The sequence below is a fragment of the Rhinoraja longicauda genome, chromosome 12, assembly GCF_053455715.1.
Source record: "Rhinoraja longicauda isolate Sanriku21f chromosome 12, sRhiLon1.1, whole genome shotgun sequence".
Classification (NCBI taxonomy): Eukaryota; Metazoa; Chordata; class Chondrichthyes; order Rajiformes; family Arhynchobatidae; genus Rhinoraja; species Rhinoraja longicauda.
This window is the reverse complement of record NC_135964.1, coordinates 53,707,604-53,730,422: the sequence shown is the minus strand read 5'-3', so window position 1 is coordinate 53,730,422 and position 22,819 is coordinate 53,707,604. Positions and strand designations below refer to the sequence as shown.

At 54.5% G+C, this 22,819-nt stretch overlaps 1 protein-coding gene across 1 annotated transcript in view; it reads right to left on the bottom strand.

The window, feature by feature from the left end:
- trappc10 (trafficking protein particle complex subunit 10) overlaps positions 1-19,800 on the bottom strand; it is a 31,932-nt gene extending 12,132 nt beyond the window's left edge. Inside the window, 7 exon segments of the mRNA XM_078408830.1 lie at positions 738-985; positions 1,752-1,863; positions 3,602-3,797; positions 4,711-4,907; positions 6,075-6,210; positions 8,893-8,974; positions 19,712-19,800. Coding sequence (XP_078264956.1) covers positions 738-985; positions 1,752-1,863; positions 3,602-3,797; positions 4,711-4,907; positions 6,075-6,210; positions 8,893-8,974; positions 19,712-19,748 — 1,008 coding nt within the window. The 5' untranslated portion in view covers positions 19,749-19,800.
- Positions 19,801-22,819: the final 3,019 nt, after the last annotated feature.

Here is a 22,819-nt window from a genome sequence, read left to right as displayed (position 1 = left end):
AACACTATCCTACACACGCCAGGGTCAATTTACAATTACACCAAGCCAATTAACCTACAAACCTGCACGTCTTTGGAGTGTGGGAGGAAACCGAAGATCTCGGAGAAAACCCACGCAGGTCACGGGGAGAATGTACAAACTCCGTACAGGCAGCGCCCGTAGTCGGGATGGAACCCGGGTCTCCGGCGCTGCATTCGCTGTAAGGCGGCAACTCTACCACTGCACCACCGTGCCGCCCTTTAAACCAGCATCTGCAGTTCCATCTTGTACAGTGAAATTCATGTTTGTACAGAGCACTGTACAAGTGTCGCTGGCCAGGTGGTCCTCAGCTTCTGATGGGGTTCCGTCGTAAGCCGGGCAGCACCTGTACACGAGCACCAAAGATACTAGAGGAGCAAGATGGACCACTCGACCCGACAAACCGCAGCACGTCACGGCGCCATTTTAGTCGGCAGAAACTCGCAGAGACATTTAAAAAGAAAAATAACAACAATCTGTGAGTTGACGGATGAGAAATATTCTGTATTTTAACGGCATCGTCACACATACGGCTTCCCCATGATACTGATGACACTGCTTACTAAAATGGGTTAGCTTACTAAAATGGCGGCCGTTACGCTCCATTGCGTGCTACACTTCAGTGCGGGCGATGTCAACAGAGCGTTCCATCTTGCTCCTCTAGTATCTTTGCTGAGCACTGAGCTACGTATCAGTAATGGCTGCATGCGTCTGCCTACCTCCAGCAGCTTTAGCTCCTGCACGCAGTTGTGCAGCAGTTGCAGAGCTCGCTGCGCCACCTCCCACGGCCGCTGCAGCAGCACCAGCAGCGTGCACTGCCGCGAGAACAGGTAGCTGCGCAGGTCCAGCAGCGTGGCGCGGTCACTCTGGATCAGCTCCCTCTTGTCCATGTCGATCGGCTTACGGAGAACCAGCCCGCCCCAGCTCTGCACCGGCTGGCAGTAGGACGTCAGCCAGTTGGCCCCATCTGTGGTGGCACAGGGACACGTCAGGCTGGCACACGCACACACACACACGCACACGTCAGGCTGGCACACACACGCACTGGGACACGTCAGGGTGGCGCACGCACGCACAGGGACACGTCAGGCTGGCACACGCACGGACACGCACTGGGACACGTCAGGCTGGCACACGCACACGGACACGTCAGGCTAGCACACGCACGCAAGCACACAGGGACACGTCAGGCTGGCACACACACGCACACGCAGAGGGACACGTCAGGCTGGAGCACGCACACGCACAGGGACATGTCAGGCTGGCACACGCACACGCACGCACCAGGGGCACAGGGACACGTCAGGCTGGAGCCGCACACGCACGCACGCACACCATACGTATGCACATGCACGCATGCACACACGTGTTGGGGGGGAGGTGGGGGGAAGAAGAATGGGGTTGGGAGGGAGAGATAGATCAGCCATGAATGAATGGCGGAGTGGACTTGATGGGCCGAATGGCCTAATTCTGCTCCTATCACTTATGAACTGAACTATCCTACCATCAATGTGAGAGCGGCCCTGAGCTCCTATCTACCTCATTGGAGACCCTTAGACTATCTTTGATCAGACTTTATCTTGCACTAAAGGTTATTCAGATTGACAGGTTTGTGATTAATGCGGGTGTCAGGGGATACGGGGAGAAGGGGGGGAATGGGGTTGAGAGGGAGATGGCGGAGTGGACTAGATGGGCTGAATGGCCTAACGCTGCTGCTATCGCCCGTGACTTACCACCGGCCCCGTAGTTGACGATGTACTGGGTGAAGAGTGCGTCCAGCTCGTCGTACTGCACCAGGGCGTCCTCGTACTGCTGCAGCATCTCAAACACAAACGCCAACTCCTCCTGCAAGCACACGGCACACCCAGCATCAGCGGCTAACTCAGCAACAAGGAACTGCAGACGCTGGTTTACATTGTGGACACAACATGCTGGAGTAACTCAGTGGGTCAGGCAGCATCTGTGGAGAGAAAGAAAGGGTGACTTCTTGTCATGACCAGAAACGTCACCCATTCCTTCTCTCCAGAGATGCGGCCTGTCCCACTGAGTTACTCCACCATTTTGTGTCTGTCAGCGTCAAACTACCGGGGGCGCCCGTCCCCCGCGGCCTGACCAGGAGCGGGCAAAGGGGAGGGCTCGCCTGCTTCAACACCCCTGCTGTTAACGGCACGATGAATCGTCACGTGGTCTAACACGTCACACCGCAGTGCCCCTTGTTTAAAGACATTCGGCACGTCACCAACCAGTTTAGAGATACAGTTCAGAAATACAGCGCGGAAACAGGCCCTTCGGCCCACCAGGTCCGTGCCGTCCAGCGATCCCCGCACACTAACACTATCCTACACACACTGGGGTACATTTATACCAAGCCAATTAACCTACAAACCTGCACGTCTTTGGAGTGCGGGAGGAAACCGAAGATCTCGGGGAAAACCCACGCAGGTCACGGGGAGAACGTGCAAACTCCGTACAGACGGCGCCCGTAGTCAGGATTGAACCCAGGTCTCCGCATTCGCTGTAAGACGACAACTCTACCGCTGCGCCACCGTGCCGCCCACATTATTGTGAATTATGTTTTTTGCACTAGTCTTGTTTTCATTAGAATTGTAAGTGTGATTAATGCACACTGTTTCAGTGTGTTGTCTGGGTCTCTGTGCCTCACGTGCTGATGCAAGCCAGATCTCCACTTTACCTCCTGGTGTTCTGCATCGACAACGTACATGGCTTCAAAGCCAAACCTGGTGGCAATCCCAGGAATTCCATCGGCAACAGCGGCACGGTGGCGCAGCGGGTAGAGCTGCTGCCTCATGGCGCCAGAGACCCGGGTTCCATCGCGACTACGGGCGCCGTCTGCATGGAGTTTGTACGTTCTCCCCGTGACCTGCGTGGGTTTTCTCCGAGATCTGCGGTTTCCTCCCACACTCCAAAGACGTGCAGGTTTGTAGGTTAATTGAGGATAGACACAAAATGCTGGAGTAACTCAGCGGGACAGGCAGCATCTCTGGAGGGAAGGAATGGGGGACGTTTCACAGAGTGCTGGAGTAACTCAGCGGGACAGGCAGCATCTCTGGAGGGAAGGAATGGGTGACGTTTCGGGTCGAGACCCTTCCTCAGTCTTAATTGACTTGGTATAAGTGTAAATTGTCCCAACTCGTGTAGGATAGTGTTAGTGTGCGGGGATCGCTGGTCGGCACGGACCCGGTGGGCCGAAGGGCCTGTTTCCACACTGTATCTCTAAACTAAACTAAACAGCATTGTGGAGACACTATCACCTGAAGAACTGCGGTGGTCCAAACCAGTGGCTGGCTACTATCTACGAGGGTAACAGTGAACGGATTTAAATACTGCCTTTGGTCCTCTGGTCCTAGACTCTCCCACTAGTGGAAACATCCTCTCCACATCCACTCTATCCAGGCCGCTCACTATTCTGACCAGATATTCACATCCATGATTAAATAAATCAAATGTTCTCCTTTAAGATGTTAGATAGTCAAATGGATTAGCGGTAATCTATTCGATAGTTAAATGGATTAGCGGTAATCTATTCGATAGTTAAATGGATTAGCGGTAACCGCGTGCTTACCTGAACCATGAAGTACGCAGAGAAGCTCCAGCCGGCCTCTGTCCTCTTCTCCCGCATGGTCCTCATGTCGTCCTCAAACTTGCCCAGGTTCTTGGTGAAGGACATGAGCAGCAGAGTTCTCAGCTTGGCAAAGAAGGCGTTCCAAGATTCCTGTGCACGGGCCGAATCCTTCAGTGGATCGGAGAGTACCACGCACCTGCAGCAAGGAAGGACACCTCTGCTTCAGTTCAGGTGTAGTTTAAAACCTCCATGACCTCTAGTCCCACTAGTGGAAACATCCTCTCCGCATCCACTCTATCCAGGCCGCTGACCAGATATTCAAATATTCAATTTGAATTTGGTGGAACGCTGGAGGTTCAGTTCATTTTAGTTTCCACAAAAAAGTGCCGATGATAAAGGAAACAGGCCATAGTTAGTTGTTTGCTGGGTGAGAACGAGACGCTGGTGTGACTTGGTTGGGGGAGGGGATGGAGAGAGAGAGAGAGAGAGAGAGAGAGAGAGAGAGAGAGAGAGAGAGAGAGAGAGAGGGAATGCCAGGACTACCTGAAGTTAGAGAAGTCAATGTTCATACCACTGGGCCCGAGTGCAATATGAGGTGCTGTTCCTGCAATTTGCGTTCAGCCTGACTCTGACAACGGAGGAGACCGAGGACAGAGAGGTCAGTGTGGGAATGGGAAGGGGAATTAAAGTGTTTGGCAACCGGGAGATCAGGTGGGTCCAGGTGGGCTGACCAATGAGAGTGTGGTTTATTGTCACGTGTACCGAGGTACAGTGAAAAGCTTTTGTTGCGCGCTAACCAGTCAGTGGAAAGACAAGTGTCGGAAAGAACTGCAGGTGCTGGTTAAAATCGAAGGTAGACACAAAATGCTGGAGTAACTCAGCGGGTCAGGCAGCATCTCGGGAAGAAAGGAATGGGTGACGTTTTGGGTCGAGACCCTTCTTCAGACTGGTCTCGACCAGCACCTGCAGTTCCTCCCCTACACACTAGGGGTGATTTAGACAATGGACAATAGGTGCGGGAGGAGGCCATTCGGCCCTGCGAGCCGGCACTGCCATTCACTGTGATCATGGCTGATCATCTGATGGAGGCCACCCTGCTCCCACGGTACCTGTCGCTCTGTTTGTTGCAAAAGTCGTTCCTGATTTTGTCCACGATGGAGGTCCTGGGGAGGATGTTAGTCTTGTTCTTTTTCTTGGCGTCACTTTCCACCACCACGATCAGCCAGTCCATGCTGCTGTAGGCCTTCAGAACGTTCTGCCATTTGGTGATCTCGTCCTTCACTGTGGCTTTGTAAACCTCCGTGTCCTGCAGCCCTCAAAGGAAGATTCAATCAGATTTGTGTACAGGAGCAAAGATGTCCTTCTGCAGTTGTACAGGGCCCTGGTGAGACCACATCTGGAGTATTGTGTGCAGTTGTATAGGGCCCTGGTGAGACCACATCTGGAGTATTGTGTGCAGTTGTATAGGGCCCTGGTGAGACCACATCTGGAGAATTGTGTGCAGTTGTACAGGGCCCTGGTGAGACCACATCTGGAGTATTGTGTGCAGTTGTATAGGGCCCTGGTGAGACCACATCTGGAGTATTGTGTGCAGTTGTATAGGGCCCTGGTGAGACCACATCTGGAGTATTGTGTGCAGTTGTACAGGGCCCTGGTGAGACCACATCTGGAGTATTGTGTGCAGTTTTGGTCTCCTAATTTGAGGAAGGACGTCCTTGCTATTGAGGCAGTGCAGCGTAGGTTCACCAGGTTAATCCCCGGGATGGCGGGACTGTCGTATGAGGAAAGATTGGAAAGACTGGGCTTGTATTCACTGGAGTTTAGAAGGATGAGAGGGGATCTTATAGAGATGTATAAAATTATAAAAGGACTGGACAAGCTAGAAGCAGGAAAACTGTTCCCAATGTTGGGGGAGTCCAGAACCAGGGGCCACACAGTCTAAGAATAAAGGGGAGGTCATTTAAAACTGAGGTGAGAAGGAACTTTTTCACCCAGAGAATTGTGAATTTGTGGAATTCTCTGCCACAGAGGGCAGTGGAGGCCAATTCACTGGATGAATTTAAAAGAGAGTTAGATAGAGCTCTTGGGACTAGTGGAATCAAGACATATGGGGAGAAGGCAGGCACGGGTTAGTGATTGTGGATGATCAGCCATGATCACAGTGAATGGCGGTGCTGGCTCGAAGGGCCAAATGTCCTCCTCCTGCACCTATTGTCTATGTTTCTATGTAACCTGAGGGGCAAACTTTATCACACAAAGGGTAGACAGGGTAGACACTCACAACCTTTTCCCCCAGCATGGAAACGTCAAAGACCAGAGGGCACAGCTTTACTGTCAGAGGGAGAACAGGGAGGGGTGAAGGGAGAGGGGTGAAGGGAGAGGGGTGAAGGGAGAGGGGGGAAGGGAGAGGGGGAGGAGAGGATGGAGAGGGGGGAAGGAGGGGGCCATACAACACATAAGCCGCCATACTCACACAGCAGTCCGTCCAAAATATGTGCAAGAAGGGGAATGTCAGCAGTGCGCGGTTCCCCTCTTTGGGAATCAACTCTTCCTTAAACTGGACAAAATTGGCTTCCAGGTGGATCATCTTGGGGGGTCGACCGTAAGACCTGGGCACGAGAGGACACTGTTAGCTCTCTCATCCCCTTACTTACCCTCCCTCCCTCCCTCCCTCCCTCCCTGCCACCCCTCTTGCTCCATCAGCGCCCCAGAAACATCGCCGGTCCATTCCCTTCCTCGGATGCTGCCCGACCCGCTGAGTTCCTCCAGCACCCTGTTTGTCGCTCAGGGTTCCATCTTGGGCAGTCAGTCGCATGTCGACATTAAAACTCCGCCATCTTTCCCTCAGGCCGAGTGCACTGACTGTCGTGGTCACAGCGAGGGGTGGACTCACACGCCCGCCAAGGCGATGGAGGCCAAGCTGCTCTGGGTGGGTTTAGTTTATTGTCCCGTGTACCGAGGTACAGAGAAGAGCTTTTGTTTAGTTTAGTGATACAGCGCGGAAACAGGCCCTTCGGCCCAACGGGTCCTCGCCAACCAGCGATCCCCGCACACTAACACTATCCCACACCCACTAGGGACAATCTTTACATTTACCAAGCCAATTAACCTTCAAATTGGGATTGGTATAAATGTAAAATTGCCCCTGATGTGTGTAAGGCAGTGTGAGTGTGCGGGGACCGCTGGTGGAGCGGACCCAGTGGGTAGTGTTAGTGTGCGGGGATCGCTGGTCGGTGCGGACCCAGTGGGTAGTGTTAGTGTGCGGGGATCGCTGGTCGGTGCGGACCCTGTGTGTGTAGGGTAGTGTTAGTGTGTGGGGACCGCTGGTGGAGCGGACCCAGTGGGTAGTGTTAGTGTGCGGGGACCGCTGGTCGGTGCGGACTCGGTGGGTAGGGTAATGTTAGTGTGTGGGGATCGCTGGTACGTGCGGACCCAGTGGGTAGTGTGAGTGTGCGGGGATCGCTGGTCGGTGCGGACCCAGTGGGTAGTGTTAGTGTGTGGGGATCGCTGGTCGGTGCGGACTCGGTGGGCCGAAGGGCCTGTTTCCGCTCTATCTCTAAAATTTTAAAAATTTTAAACTCCATTGACGTACAGGTTTGTAGGTTAATTGGGACTGATATAAATATACAAATTGTCCCTGATGTGTGTAGGGTAATGTTAGTGTGTGGGGACCGCTGGTCGGTGCGGACCCTGTGTGTGTGGGATAGTGTTAGTGTGCAGGGACCGCTGGTCGGTGCTGACCCAGTGTGTGTAGGGTAGTGTTAGTGTGTGGGGACCGCTGGTCGGTGCGGACCCTGTGGGTAATGTTAGTGTGTGGGGACCGCTGGTCGGTGCGGACCCTGTGGGTAGTGTTAGTGTGTGGGGACCGCTGGTCGGTGCGGACCCTGTGGGTAGTGTTAGTGTGTGGGGACCGCTGGTCGGTGCGGACCCTGTGGGTAGTGTTAGTGTGCGGGGACCGCTGGTCGGTGCGGACCCTGTGTGTGTAGGGTAGTGTTAGTGTGTGGGGACTGCTGGTCGGTGCGGACCCTGTGGGTAGTGTTAGTGTGTGGGGACTACTGGTCGGTGCGGACCCTGTGGGTAGTGTTAGTGTGTGGGGACTGCTGGTCGGTGCGGACCCTGTGGGTAGTGTTAGTGTGTGGGGACCGCTGGTCGGTGCGGACTCGGTGGGTAGTGTTAGTGTGCGGGGACCGCTGGTCGGTGCGGACCCTGTGGGTAGTGTTAGTGTGTGGGGACCGCTGGTCGGTGCGGACTCGGTGGGTAGTGTTAGTGTGTGGGGACCGCTGGTCGGTGCGGACTCGGTGGGTAGTGTTAGTGTGCGGGGACCGCTGGTCGGTGCGGACCCTGTGTGTGTAGGGTAGTGTTAGTGTGTGGGGACCGCTGGTCGGTGCGGACCCTGTGTGTGTAGGGTAGTGTTAGTGTGTGGGGACCGCTGGTCGGTGCGGACCCTGTGGGTAGTGTTAGTGTGTGGGGACCGCTGGTCGGTGCGGACTCGGTGGGTAGTGTTAGTGTGCGGGGACCGCTGGTCGGTGCGGACCCTGTGGGTAGTGTAGTGTCAGTGTGTGGGGACCGCTGGTCGGTGCGGACTCAGTGTGTGTAGGGTAGTGTCAGTGTGTGGGGACCGCTGGTCGGTGCTGACCCAGTGTGTGTAGGGTAGTGTTAGTGTGTGGGGACCGCTGGTCGGTGCGGACTCGGTGTGTGTAGGGTAGTGTCAGTGTGTGGGGACCGCTGGTCGGTGCGGACTCGGTGTGTGTAGGGTAGTGTCAGTGTGTGGGGACCGCTGGTCGGTGCGGACTCGGTGTGTGTAGGGTAGTGTCAGTGTGTGGGGACCGCTGGTCGGTGCGGACTCGGTGTGTGTAGGGTAGTGTCAGTGTGTGGGGACCGCTGGTCGGTGCGGACTCGGTGTGTGTAGGGTAGTGTCAGTGTGTGGGGACCGCTGGTCGGTGCGGACTCGGTGTGTGTAGGGTAGTGTCAGTGTGTGGGGACCGCTGGTCGGTGCGGACTCGGTGTGTGTAGGGTAGTGTCAGTGTGTGGGGACCGCTGGTCGGTGCGGACTCGGTGTGTGTAGGGTAGTGTCAGTGTGTGGGGACCGCTGGTCGGTGCGGACTCGGTGGGCCAAAGGGCCGGTTTCCGCGCTGCATCTCTAAACTGAACTTTTGTAAAACAAGTGCTGTGCGGGCAAGTGCTGCATTCGGATATCCACGCGGTCTGACACACAGAAACATAGAAGATAAGGTGCAGGAGGAGGCCGTTTGGCCCCTTGATGGCGGACAGCCCACGCGCGGGGACGGTACCTTCTCCACTCCATGGGCTCTCGCGGCAGCTGCTGCACCAAGATGGAGTAGACGGACGAGAAGAGAGCCTGGTCTCCGGCACCTGCAGACAGAACAACACCAGTGGTCAGCCTCAGGGGGCAAGGGCAGCCCAACACGGGGATACGGGGAGAAGGTAGGAACGGGCTACTGATTGTGGATGATCAGCCTCAGGGGCAAGGGCAGCCCAACATGGGGATACGGGGGGAAAAGCAGCAACGAGCTACTAATTGTGGATGAAGGGCCAAATGGCCTCCTCCTGCACCTGTTTTCTATGTAACTCCCAGCAAACTAAGCAGTCGCCCCCCTCCTCAGATCATAGAAGGGCACACAAACAGGCCCTTTGGCCCACAAAGTCAGTGCTCAACATTTTCTCTCTCCCACTCTCTCTCCCTCCCTCTCACCACCTCCTCCCCCCCCTCTCGCCCCCTCCTGCCCCCCCTCCACCCCCACCCCTGGCAGTGCATTCCAGACCCCCACCCCCCTCTGTGTAAAACACTTGCCCCCTACGTTTCCTTGAAACTCTGCCCCTCTCACCTTAAAGCCGGGCCGTGCCCTCTGGTATTTGACATCTTAGATAGAGCTCTTAAGGATAGCGGAGTCAGGGGGTATGGGGAGAAGGCAGGAACGGGGTACTGATTGAGAATGATCAGGCATGATCACACCATCTGGCGGTGCTGGCTCGATGGGCCGAATGGCCTCCTCCTTCACCTAATGTCTATTGTCTATCTCCTCCCTGGGAGAAAGTTTTCTGACCGTCTGCCTGTGCCTCTCATAACATTATAAACTTCCATCCGGTCTCCCAACCTCTGACGTTCTAGAGAGAACAACCCACGTTTCAAATAGTCCAACTTTAGGATTGAACTCTGATAGGAAGAGGATAAGACTGGGCTTGTGTTCACTGGAGTTTAGAAGGATGAGAGGGGATCTTATAGAGAAGTATAAGATTATAACTGGACAAGCTAGATGCAGGAAAAATGTTCCCAATGTTGGGGGAGTCCAGAACCAGGGGCCACAGTCTCATTTAAAACTGAGGTGTGAAGGAACTTTTTCACCCAGAGAGTTGTGAATTTGTGGAACTCTCTGCCACTGGATGAATTTAAAAGAGACTTAAATAGAGCTCTAGGGGCTAGTGGAATCAAGGGATATGGGGAGAAGGCAGGCACGGGTTACTGATTGTGGATGATCAGCCATGATCACAGTGAATGGCGGTGCTGGCTGGAAGGGCCAAACGGCCTCCTCCTGCACCTGTTGTCTATGTTTCTATGTCAGTGCCCTCTAGTCTTCAACATTTCCACCCTGGAAATAGGATTCTGACCGTCTGCCTGTGCCTCTCACGATATTATACTCTTCTATCGGGTCTCCCCTCAACCTCTGACGTTCTAGAGAGAACAACCCACGCTTCAAATAGTCCAACTTTGGCACTGAACTCTGACAGGAAGAAGATGAGCTGATGTGAACAGATGTGGAATTTCAAGATCATATCTATTCCCGTAATGGACAGAGACGAGGAGGAACAGAAGCTACATTCCAGCTGTGCAAACGCCACATCTGGGCAGCTGCTGCAGGCCAGGGCACCGTGGGAAGATGCAGTGGACCCGCAGGGTGAGCAAGGCAGACTCTTCACAACGATACGTCAACCCACAGGGGGATTACGAGCAGAGACGAGACAGACTGGAGTGGCACACACACGCACTGAGAAGCTCACAGAGTGAAATGAGGCACGATCATGGGGAGTGGGAGAGAAAACTGCAGGTGCTGGTTTAAATCAAAGGTAGACATAAGGTGCTGGAGTAACTCAGCAGGTCAGGCAGCATCTGTGGAGAACACGGATAGGTGACGTTTCACAGAGTGCTGGAGTAACTCAGCGGGTCAGGCAGCATCTGTGGCGAACATGGATAGGTGACGTTTCACAGAGTGCTGGAGTAACTCAGCAGGTCAGGCAGCATCTCTGGAGAGGAGGAATGGGTGACGTTTCGGGTCGAGACCCTTCTTCAGACTTCTTCACCGGGAGAACGTGCAAATTCCGTACAGACAGCACCCGTAGTCAGGATGGAACCCGGGTCTCTGGCGCTGTGAGGCAGCAGCTCTACCCGCTGCACCACCGTGACGCCCTGCCCGAGAAGGAAGGAAATATTTCTGCTGATTTAATCTAAGCATCTAAGCACCAGGCTGAAAGAAATTGGAACCAGCGATTCCAAGAATCATTTCTACGTGTAGTAGATGTTTACAACGCGCTTTGCTGCAAAACGTCAATTGTTGATCTCAAAGTGGGCGGCACGGTGGTGCAGCAGGTAGAGCTGCTGCCTCATGGCGTCAGAGACCCGGGTTCCATCCTGACCACGGGTGCTGTTTGTACGGAGTTTGTACGTTCTCCCTGTGATCACGTGGGTTTTCTCCAGGTGCTCAGGTTTCCTCCCACAACCCAAAGATGTACAGGTTTGTAGATTAATTGGCTTGTGAAAATTGTAAATCATCGCTGGTGTGTGCAGGACAGCGTTAGTGGACTGGGTGATCGATGGTCGGCAGGGATACAGTGGGCCGAAGGGCCTGTGTCTGCGCTGGAGCTCTAAACTCTAGTCTGAGATTCAAGTTTATCAAAGGTATTGAGTGGCGGGGGCAGAATAGTGAAAGGCTCAGATAGAGTGGATGTGGAGAGGATGTTTCCACTAGTGGGAGAGTCTAGGACCAGAGGGCACAGCCTCAGAATTAAAGGGCGTTCTTTTGGGAAGGAGATGAGGAGGAATTTCTTTGGTCAGAGGGCGGTGAATCTGTGGGATTCTTTGCCACAGACGGCTGTGGAGGCCACAAGTCAGTGGATATTTTTAAGGCAGAGATAGATAGATTCTTGATTAGTGCGGGTGTCAGGGGTTATGGGGAGAAGGGAGGAGAATGGGGTTAGGAGGGAGAGATAGATCAGCCATGATTGAATTGCGGAGTAGACTTGATGGGCCGAATGGCCTAATTCTGCTCCTATCACTTCTGACGTAGATGTGCACAGGGTTTAAGTGAGAGATGCTCCATGATCTCTGTGAGTGGTCAACACAGATCCAGTAGATAGAGACAAAGTACCAGTACGAGCTGGCTGGACAGAGTGGCCACCCAGGCCTGGCCCGGTGACAGGCCGGTGACATCACAGATCGCTGTCACCATGGCAGCGGCAGTCAACAGACCCGCAGGTTGAGCCCCCACTCCCCGTGCCCCACCCACCCGTCTGTCCCACAGCGCCCCGCTCCCCACACCCCAGCTGTACTGGCACCAGCAAGGCAACGCTACCCCACACAGCCATGTGAGCAGACCATCGCACGGATCGCCAGTCTACATCGTCAGCCCAGCCCCACGGCCAGCCCACACAGGCTCAGACCAACGCACACGACCACCGCACACGGTGGGTGTACGCGCGCGCGTGCGGGCGGGTGTGTGTTCGTGTGTGGATGCACACATGTGCGTGCGTGCCCGTGTGGGTGTGCGCGGATGCACATGTGGGTGTGCGCCCGTGTGTGTGTGGGGATGCACACGTGGGTGTGTGTGTGTGCGGATGGCGGGTGTGTGCATGTGTGGGTACGCATGTATTTGTGTGGGTGCGTGTATTAGTTTGGGTGTGTGTTTTCGTGTGGGTGTGTGTGTTTGTGTGGGTGTTCGTGTGGGTGTGTGTTTTCGTGTGAGTGTTTGTTCATGTGGGTTTGTGTGTTCATGTGGATGCACATGTGCGTGTGGGTGCACGTGAGGGTGGGTGCACGTGTGTTTGTGTGGGTCCGTGTGGATGCGCATGCGTGTGTGGATGTGTGTGTCCACGTGTGCGTAGATGCGTGTGTGTGTGAGTGCCCGTGTGCGGATGCGTGCGGATGTGCGTGTGTATGTGTGCATGTGTGGGTACGCATGTATTCGTGTGGGTGCACGTTTGGGTCTGTGTGCGTGTGGATGTGCGTGTTGATACCACACGTTGACACAACAGCTGTATCCTTGGTTTGCATGAACTATTGCATTTACTGTGCTGACACCTCACACAGTAACAACACATTAACGTTGAATCTCACGGAATAGTGAGCGTGCGTGGCCTGGATAGAGTGGATGTGGAGAGGATGTTTCCACTAGTGGGAGAGTCTAGGACCAGAGGGCACAGCCTCAGAATTAAAGGACGTTCCTTTAGGAAGGAGATGAGGAGGAATATCTTTAGCCAGAGGGTGGTGAATCTGTGGGATTCTTTGCCACAGACGGCTGTGGGTGTTTTTAACGTAGAGGTGAATGGATTCTCGTGTAAGAAGGAACTGCTGATGCTGGTTTACACCAAAGAAAGACATAAAATGGGTCAGGCAGCATCTCTCGAGACAAGGAAATAGGTGACATTTTGGGTCGAGACCTTTCATCAGACTCTTTGATTCTTGTTTCATATGGGTGTCAGGGGTTATGGGGATGAAGGCTGGAGAATGGGGTTAGGAGGGAGAGATAGATCAGCCGTGATTGAATGGCGGATCAGACGATGGGGCCGAATGGCCTGATTCTGCTCCTGTGACTTATGAACATAATTCAGCTCTTCGACGCGCCCAGGACTGATCTATGTGGCATGGCTGATCGTTCTCAATCAGTATCAGTATGATCTATGTGGCAGCACTAATACACAAAGTGTAGTCAGGATGTAACCCGGGCCTGTGGTGCTGTGAGGCACAGCTCTACCACTGCGCCATCGTGCCACGCTAAATTTGGAAGGATGAGAGGAGATCTTATCGAAACATATAAGATTATTAAGGGGTTGGACACGTTAGAGGCAGAAAACATGTTCCCAATGTTGGGGGAGTCCAGAACAAGGGGCCACAGTTTAAGAATAAGGGGTAGGCCATTTAGAACTGAGATGAGGAAAAACTTTTTCAGTCAGAGAGTTGTGAATCTGTGGAATTCTCTGCCTCAGAAGGCAGTGGAGGCCAATTGTCTGAATGCATTCAAGAGAGAGCTGGATAGAGCTCTTAAGGATAGCGGAGTCAGGGGGTATGGGGAGAAGGCAGGAACGGGGTACTGATTGAGAATGATCAGCCATGATCACATTGAATGGCGGTGCTGGCTCGAAGGGCCGAGTGGCCTCCTCCTGCACCTATTGTCTACTGTCTAAATGATGGAACCCGGGCCTGTGGCGCTGTGAGGCAGCAGCTCCACCACTGTGCCACCGTGCAGTCAGTAGCATTCAGTGACCAAATGCAAGCGAGCGTCGTTGCCACATTCACAGTCACAGAATGTTAAACCAGGGAGCACGACTAACACCAAACTCACATCAACAAAAACACGCCAACTCTGATCTGCCATTTTAATTTAAGATCCATTCACCAACAAGACGCAATATGAGGAACTGTTCCTGAACGCCCAGAACTCACACAAGAAGGTAAGAGAGAACAGACACAAAAAGCTGGAGAGAGTAACTCAGCAAGACAGGCAGCATCTCTGGGCAGAAAGGTCAGCATTGATGTGGACTGAGTGGGCTGTTTCTGGATGACTGTGAGGTAAAAGTCAAGAGTGTTGAGAGTGTTTAGTCATCACGTGTCCCGGCAACAGCGCAATGACATTCTTGTTGCAGCTTTACAGACCCATCAATGCAACACACACAGATAAATACCACCATCAAACCTTCAATAAAGCACAGAACGATGTGGAGGTCAATTGTATGGACAGAAGGGGGACCTCATTGAAACGTACAGAATAATGAAAGGCCTGGATAGAGTGGATGTGGAGAGGATGTTTCCACCAGTGGGAGAGTCCAGGACCAGAGGGCACAGCCTCAGAATTAAAGGACTTTCCTTTAGGAAGGAGATGAGGACAAATTTCCTTGGTCAGAGGGTGGTGAATCTGTGGAATTCTTTGCCACAGACGGCTGTGGAGGCCACAAGTCAGTGGATATTCTTAAGGCAGAGATAGACAGATTCTTGATTAGGATGGGTGTCATGGGGTTATGGGGAGAAGGCAGGAAAATGGGGTTAGGAGGCAGAGATAAGCCATGATTGAATGGCTGTGTAGACACGATGGGCCGAATGGCCTAATTATACTCCTATAACTTGTGAACATCTAAGTGTTTAATTGTCACGTGTGCTGGCAACAGAACAATTACATTATTTCTTGCTGCAGCTTATTGGACCCGTAAATGTAACACGAAGATAAATATAACGATCAAAACATCAATAAAGGACAGACTGCTGTGGAGGCCACAAGTCAGTGGATATTTTTAAGGCAGAGATAGATAGATTCTTGATCAGTGCGGGTGTCAGGGGTTATGGGGAGAAGGCAGGAGAATGGGGTTAGGAGAAGGGAGGAGAATGGGGTTAGGAGAAGGGAGAGATAGATCAGCCACGATTGAATGGTGGAGTGGACTCGATGGGCCGAATGGCCTAATTCTGCTCCTATTACTTATGAACATGAAATTAATAACTAATACGAGTGCATAAAAGAAGTTGGAAGACCATCGTACACGGAGTTAAACACGCCAACAGCAGACTGGTGGAGATTCCACTCAGTCCAGCATTCCTCAACACATAATAATAATAATAATAATACATTTTATTTATATAGCGCTTTTCATACACTCAAAGACGCTTTACAGAGATTTTGAGAACATAGGGAAATTAATAAATAGATAAATAAGTAAATAAATAAATGAACAGAGAAAGGAGACAGTAGGTGAGGTGACCTTCAGTGGTTGAAGGCAGTACTGAACAGGTGAGACTTCAGCGATGTTTTGAATGTGGTGAGTGTGGGGGAGTCTCTAACGGTTTGGGGTAGTGAGTTCCATAGGGTGGGAGCAGCGATGGAGAAAGCCCTGTCCCCCCAGGATCTGAGTTTAGTCCGGATGTGGGGGGATAGGAGATTGGCAGCGGCAGAGCGGAGGGTGCAGGTGGGAGTGTGCCTGTGGAGGAGGTCGGTCAGGTAGGATGGGGCCAGGTTATGGAGGGCTTTGTAGGTTATGAGGAGGATTTTGTACTGGATTCTCTGGGGGATGGGGAGCCAGTGGAGTTTATAAAGGACGGGGGTGATATGGTCACGGATCGAGGTGTGTGTGAGTAGACGGGCAGCGGAGTTTTGAATGTATTGAAGTTTATTGATGATTTTTGAGGGTGCGCCATAGAGGAGGCTGTTGCAGTAGTCCAGACGGGAGGTGATGAAGGCGTGGATGAGGGTTTCTGCAGCTGTGGAGGAGAGGGATGGCCGGAGACGGGCAATGTTTTTGAGGTGGAAGAAGGCTGTCTTTGTGATGTGTTTGATGTGTTTGTCGAAGGAGAGGGTTTGATCAAGGATGATTCCAAGATTCCGGATGTGAGGTGAGGTGGATACTGGGAGACCATCAATGTTGAGGATGAAGTTTTGGGTGGATTTGGTGAGCATTTTTGGACCAATGATGATGATTTCAGATTTGTTGCAATTGAGTTTGAGGAAGTTTGATTGAAGCCAAGATTTTATTTCAGTAATGCAGTTTGTCAGTGTAGAGTGTGTGGTGGAGGAGATTGACTTGGTGGAGATGAGGAGCTGGATATCATCGGCGAAGCAGTGGAAGTTGAGACCATGACGGCGGATTAATTGACCAAGGGGGAACAGGTAGAGGATGAAGAGGAGGGGGCCAAGGACTGAGCCTTGGGGGACACCTTGGGGGAGGGGAGCGGTGGGGGATTTACAGTTGTTAATGGAGATGAACTGGTGTCTGTCAGAGAGGTAAGATTTAAACCAGGATAGGGCTGTGCCGGTGATGTTAAGGGAGGTTTCAAGTCGGGTGAGGAGAATGGAGTGATTTATGGTGTCAAAGGCGGCGCTGAGGTCAAGTAGGATGAGGATGTTGAGGTTGCCAGCGTCGGAGGAGAGGAGAATGTCGTTTGTGATTTTGAGGAGCGCAGTTTCAGTACAGTGGTTTGAGCGGAATCCAGATTGGAAAGTTTCATACAGGTTATTGGTAGAGAGGTGGTATTTGAGTTGGGAAGCTACAGCACGTTCCAAAACTTTGGACAGAAAGGGTAGGTTGGAGATTGGTCTGAAGTTGTTTGGGGTGTCAGGGTTTAGACCAGGTTTTTTCAGAATGGGGGTGACAGCAGCGATTTTGAGGGATGGCGGGACGATGCCAGTGGACAGGGAGGAGTTTATTGTTGCAGTGATAAGTGGAGAGAGAGCAGGAAGGCAGGCCTTGACAAAGCTGGAGGGGATGGGGTCCAGAGAGCAGGTGGCAGTTTTTATTCCTGTGAAGAGGTCAGAGAGGTCGGTGGTGGAGATTGGGGAGAACTGAGGCAGGGGCTGACAGGATAAGGGGGGGCAGGTGGTTTGAGGGGGAGCAGGTGCGTTGGTGGTTAAGGTGCTGTAGATGTTGTCTATTTTGCTTTGGAAGAATGAAAGGAAAGTGGTGCATTTGTCAACTGTGAATGATTGGGAGATGGTGTCCAGGGGGCTGAGGAGTTTGTTTATTGTAGAGAAGAGTGTTTTGGGGTTTCCGGAGCCAGAGTGAATTATTTGAGAGTAGTAGGTGGAGTGGGCATGGGAGAGGGCATCTTTATAGTGCTGTATGTGGTCTTTGTAGGCTTGGGAGTGAATTGTGAGACCTGTTTTGTTGCGGAGTCTTTCAAGTTGACGGGCATGAGTTTTCATCACGCGGAGTTCAGGGGTAAACCAGGGAGCAGAGTGGGTGAAGGAAACTGTTTTGGTTTTTATAGGTGCAAGCTGGTCGAGGCAGGAGGAGAGAGTGCGGTTGTAGTAGTCAGTGAGGTCAGAGGGGCTGTGGAGGTCAACGAAGGGAGAGGCGGACATTATTTCAGAGAGGGAGGATGAGAGCGAGGTAGGTGAAACAGAGTTCAGCTTGCGGAAGTTTATTTTGCGTTTTTGCTTTGGAGCTGGGGTGGGAATGTTGACGGACATGGTGATGGCTAAGTGATCAGAGAGGGTGGGGTCGGAGCCAGAGAGGTGATGTAGATTTAGTCCAGTGGAGCAGACAAGGTCCAGAATGTGCCCACGGTTATGGGTGGGAAAATTTACGTGTTGAGTGAGGTTAAAGCAGTTGAGTATTTCAGTGAAGTCAGCGGTTATTGTGGAGTCAGTGGAGTCCATGTGGATGTTGAAATCACCGAGGAGGAGGATTGAGGGGGAGAGAGAACAGAACTGGGTCAGAAAGTCAGAGAAGTCAGAAAGGAATGATGGGTGTGGTTTGGGAGGGCGGTAGACAACTGCCATGACTAATTTTGTGTGGCCAGAGAGTTTGAAAGCCAGGTGTTCAAATGACGGAGCAGATGAGATGGAGATGAGGTTGATCTTGAAGTCCTGTCGGTGAATTACGGCAATCCCACCACCTCGGCCTTCCGAGCGTGGTTTATTGATGTAGGAGTATCCGTTGGGTGTAGTGAGGTTGAGTGAGAGGTAATCCAGAGGTAATCACATCAGGTTAGAAACGGGGCACGAAGGGAAAGGAGAGGCACAGAATAACACAGGTAGAAAAATATTGTGACTGAGAGCGTTTGGGATCAGAGTAGAGAGAACACACTGTCCAGGACCTGACTGGGTGGAAGTGCAGCAGACACATGCGGTGTGTCCAGGGGGCCAGGGTTAGAAGGATGTACCTTTAGGAAGGAGATGAGGAGGAATATCTTTAGTCAGAGGGCAGTGAATCTGTGGAACTCTTTGCCACACACGGCTGTGGAGGCCAAGTCAGTGGATATTTTTACGATGGAGATTGCCAGATTCTGATTAGTGTGGGTGTCAGGGGGAGAAGGCAGGAAAATGGGGTTGAGAGGGAAAAGTAGATCAGCCATGATGGAATGGCGGAGTAGACTCGATGGACTCGATGGGACGAATGGCCTAATTCAGCTCCTAACACATATGAACTTGCGATGTGGTAAGCCAATGATAGATTCATTCTCCACACCGGTACCCATGAGGATACGTTGCCAGTCCCTGTACACTCACAACTCTGTGGGCAAGTTCACCTATAACCACCATCCACAAGTTTACAGATGACCCCACAGCGATGGGCCGGGCCACGAACAACGTTGAGACAGACGGTGGACTTGCAGACGTGGTGTCAGGGCCACAACCTCTCCTTTAATGTCAGCAAGGAGCCAGTGGGAGGATTCAGCAAGCCCGGCCCCGATCAGCATCAATGCAGTGGGCCAGAGTGCAAACGATGGGCACAGTGTCACACACACACAGGCCGGTACTGTACCCCAGTGTGACACAGGCCGGTACTGTACCCCAGTGTGACACACAGACCGGTACTGTACCCCCAGTGTGACACATACACAGGCCGGTACTGTACCCCAGTGTGACACACACACAGGCCGGTACTGTACCCCAGTGTGACACACACACACACACAGGCCGGTACTGTCTGTACCCCAGTGTGACACACACAGGCCGGTACTGTACCCCAGTGTGACACACACACACACACACAGGTCGGTTACTGTACCCCAGTGTGACACACACACACACACACAGGCCGGTACTGTACCCCAGTGTGACACACACACACACACACAGGCCGGTACTGTACCCCAGTGTGACACAGGCCGGTACTGTACCCCAGTGTGACACAGGCCGGTACTGTGCCCCAGTGTGACACAGGCCGGTACTGTGCCCCAGTGTGACACAGGCCGGTACTGTGCCCCAGTGTGACACAGGCCGGTACTGTGCCCCAGGTGTGACACACACACACACACAGGCCGGTACTGTCTGTACCCCAGTGTCACACACACCACCCCGTCTCCCCGGTACTGTGCCCCAGTGTTACACCCCCTGTACCCCCCGTTACTGTGCGGACAGGCCTGAGGGCCCGACGCCGCGCCCCGCGATCACTCACAGGTGGCGAGCGGCCGGTTCTCCATCGTGAACAACATCCGGTCCTCACCCTCCACCCGCCACTTCCGCTCCCTCTGCCACTTCCGCTTCCGTTCCCCGTCATTACTTCCGCCCCGCTCTCCCTCAACTCACTTCCGCCCCGCTCTCTCTCTTCCGGTCCCACCATAAAGCCCTCCCCCTACTTCCCCCCCCCACCCCCCCCCCACCCCCCCCCACTCCCCCCCACTTTCCCCCCTCTTCCCCCCCTACTTCCCCCCCCACCCCCCCCCCACTTTCCCCCCCCACTCCCCCCCCACTTTCCCCCCTCTTCCCCCCCTTCCCCCCTTCCCCCCCTTCCCCCCCCCCCCTTCCCCCCTCTCTTCCCCCCCTCTCTTCCCCCCCTCTTTCCCACCCTCTTCCCCCCCTCCTCCCCCCCTCTCCCCTTCCCACCCTCTTCCCCCCCTTTCCCCCCTCTTTCCCCCCTCCCCCTCTTTCCCCCCTCCCCATCTCCCCCCCTCTTCCCCCCGTCTTTCCTCCCCCTCTTTCCCCCACCCCTCTTTCCCCCACCCCTATTTCCCCTTCTCTTCCCCCCTCCCCTCCCCTCTCTTCCCCCTCCCCTCCCCCCTGAGATTAAAAGCATTTGATTCTTATTTCCAATCTCCAGGATATCGCCAATGTGAAGGAAACCACAACTGAAGACACAAGAGGGAAGACCGTGTGGTCAGGAGTGACAGTGACCAGTGTGAGTTTAGTTTAGAGATACAGCGTGGAAACAGGCCCTTCGGCCCACCGGGTCCGCGCCGACCAGCGATCCCCCGCACACTAACACTATCCCACACACACTAGGGACAATTTTTACATTTACCAAGCCAATTAACCTACAAACCTGCACGTCTTTGGAGTGTGGGAGGAAACCGGAGCGCCCTGAGAAAACCCACGCGGGTCACGGGGAGAACGTACAAACTCCGTACAGACAGCGCCCGTAGTCGGGATAGAACCCGGGTCTCTGGCGCTGTGAGCAGCAGCTCTACCCGCTGCACCCCTGTGCCACCGGCATGAGTTTGATGGGAAGATCAAAATGTAAGGTGATATACAGACATGAGACACAAGGGTAGAGCAGTTGCCTCACAGCGCCGGAGACCCGGGTCCCATCCGACGACAGGCGCTGTCTGTACGGAGTTTGTACGTTCTCCCCGTGACCCGCGTGGGTTTTCTCCGGGTGCTCCGGTTTCCTCCCACACTCTCAGAGACGTGCAGGTTTTGTGGTTTAATCGGTCCCTCTCTACATTGCCCCTTAGTGCAAGGAGTGGATGAGAAAGTGGGAGAACGTAGAACTGATGGTGAGCGGGCGTTCGATGGTCAGCACGGACTCGGTGGGCCGAAGGGCCTGTTTCTGTGCTGGGTCTCTCCACACTAAACAGAAGTTGGCCTCTGTGTGGAGCGCTTTATTAGAGTGAGGGAGGGGGGTGCAGGTGGGGTCAGTGGGGGGGGGGGGAGATTTACGGAGGGGGGGATGAGTGGGGGAGGGGGCAGGAGTGGGGGAGGGGGGTCAGTGAGGGGGTCAGTGGGGGAGGGGGCAGGGAGGGGGGTCAGTGGGAGGGGCAAGGGCGGTGGGGAGGGGGTCAGTGGGAGGGGCAGTGGGGCAGTGGGGAAGGGGGAGGGGTGTCAGTGGGGGGTCAGTGGGAGAGGGGGGGCAGTGGGAGGGGCAGGGGCAGTGGGAGAGGGGGAGCGGTCAGAGGGGGAGGGGGTCAGTGGAGGGGGCAGGGGCAGTGGGGGAGGGGGGTCAGTGGGGGGATGAGTGGGGGAGGGGACGCGAGTGGGGAGGGTCAGTTAGGAGGGGGGCGTCAGTGGGGGAGGGGGGGTCAGTCAGAGGGGAGGGGGCAGGGGAGGAAGGGAGGTGGGGAGGGGGGTCAGTGGGAGGGGCAGGGGCAGTGGGGGAAGGGGGTCAGTGGGGGAGGCGGGTCAGTGGGGGAGGCGTGTCAGTCGGGGATCGGTGAGGGAGGGGATCGGTGGGGAGGGGGGTCGGTGGGAGGGGGCAGGGCAGTGGGAGAGGGGGGAGCGGTCAGTGGGGGGGAGGTCAGTGGGAGGGGGGAGCGGTCAGTGGGGGGGAGGTCAGTGGGAGGGGGCAGGGGCAATGGGAGAGGGGGGAGCGGTCAGTGGGGGGGCAGGGCAGTGGAGAGGCGGGAGCGGTCAGTGGGGGGGGTCAGTGGGAGGGGGGGAGCGGTCAGTGGGGGGGGGTCAGTGGGGGGCAGGGCAGTGGGAGAGGGGGGAGCGGTCAGTGGGGGGGAACAGGGCAGTGGGAGAGGGGGGAGCGGTCAATGGGGGGGGGCAGGGCAGTGGGAGAGGGGGGAGCGGTCAGTGGGCGGGGTCAGTGGGGGGATTTACGGAGGGGGGGATGAGTGGGGGAGGGGGCGGGAGTGGGGGAGTGGGGTCAGTGGGGGTCAGTGGGGAGAGGGCAGGGGAGGGGGGTCAGTGGGAGGGGCAGGGGCAGTGGGGGAGCGGTCAGTGGGGGGTCGGTGGGAGGGGGCAGGGCAGTGGGAGAGGGGGGAGCGGTCAGTGGGGAGGGGGGGGGCTCTGTGTACTGGGTTGTATGTAACCGTGTGCCTTGTGTTTACAGGCCCAGGGACTCTCTCCTGACGGACGATTGTACAGTGAAGACTCCACCCCAGGGTGCAGAAGACAATGCAGGTGGGTGCGCTGCCCGGGAGAGCCCTGGACCGAGGGTGGGTGGGGGGAGGGGGGGGAGAGATGGGTGAGGGGTGTATGACAATCCCACCATCGTCCCACTGACTCTAAACTCAGTGAATCCTGAACACTTACAGCAAATGCACAGAGTCTCTCGCCCAGAGTCGGGGAATCGAGGACCAGAGGACATGGGTTCAAGGTGAAGGGGAAAAGATTTAATAGGAATCTGAGGGGTAACTTTTTCACACAGAGGGTGGTGGGTGTATGGAACGAGCTGCCAGAGGAGGTAGTTGAGGCTGGGACTATCCCATCGTTTAAGAAACAGTTGGACAGGTACATGGATAGGGACAGGTTTGGAGGGCTATGGACCAAGTGCAGGCAGGTGGGACTAGTGTAGCTGGGACATTGTTGGCCGGTGTGGGCGAGTTGGGCCGAAGGGCCTGTT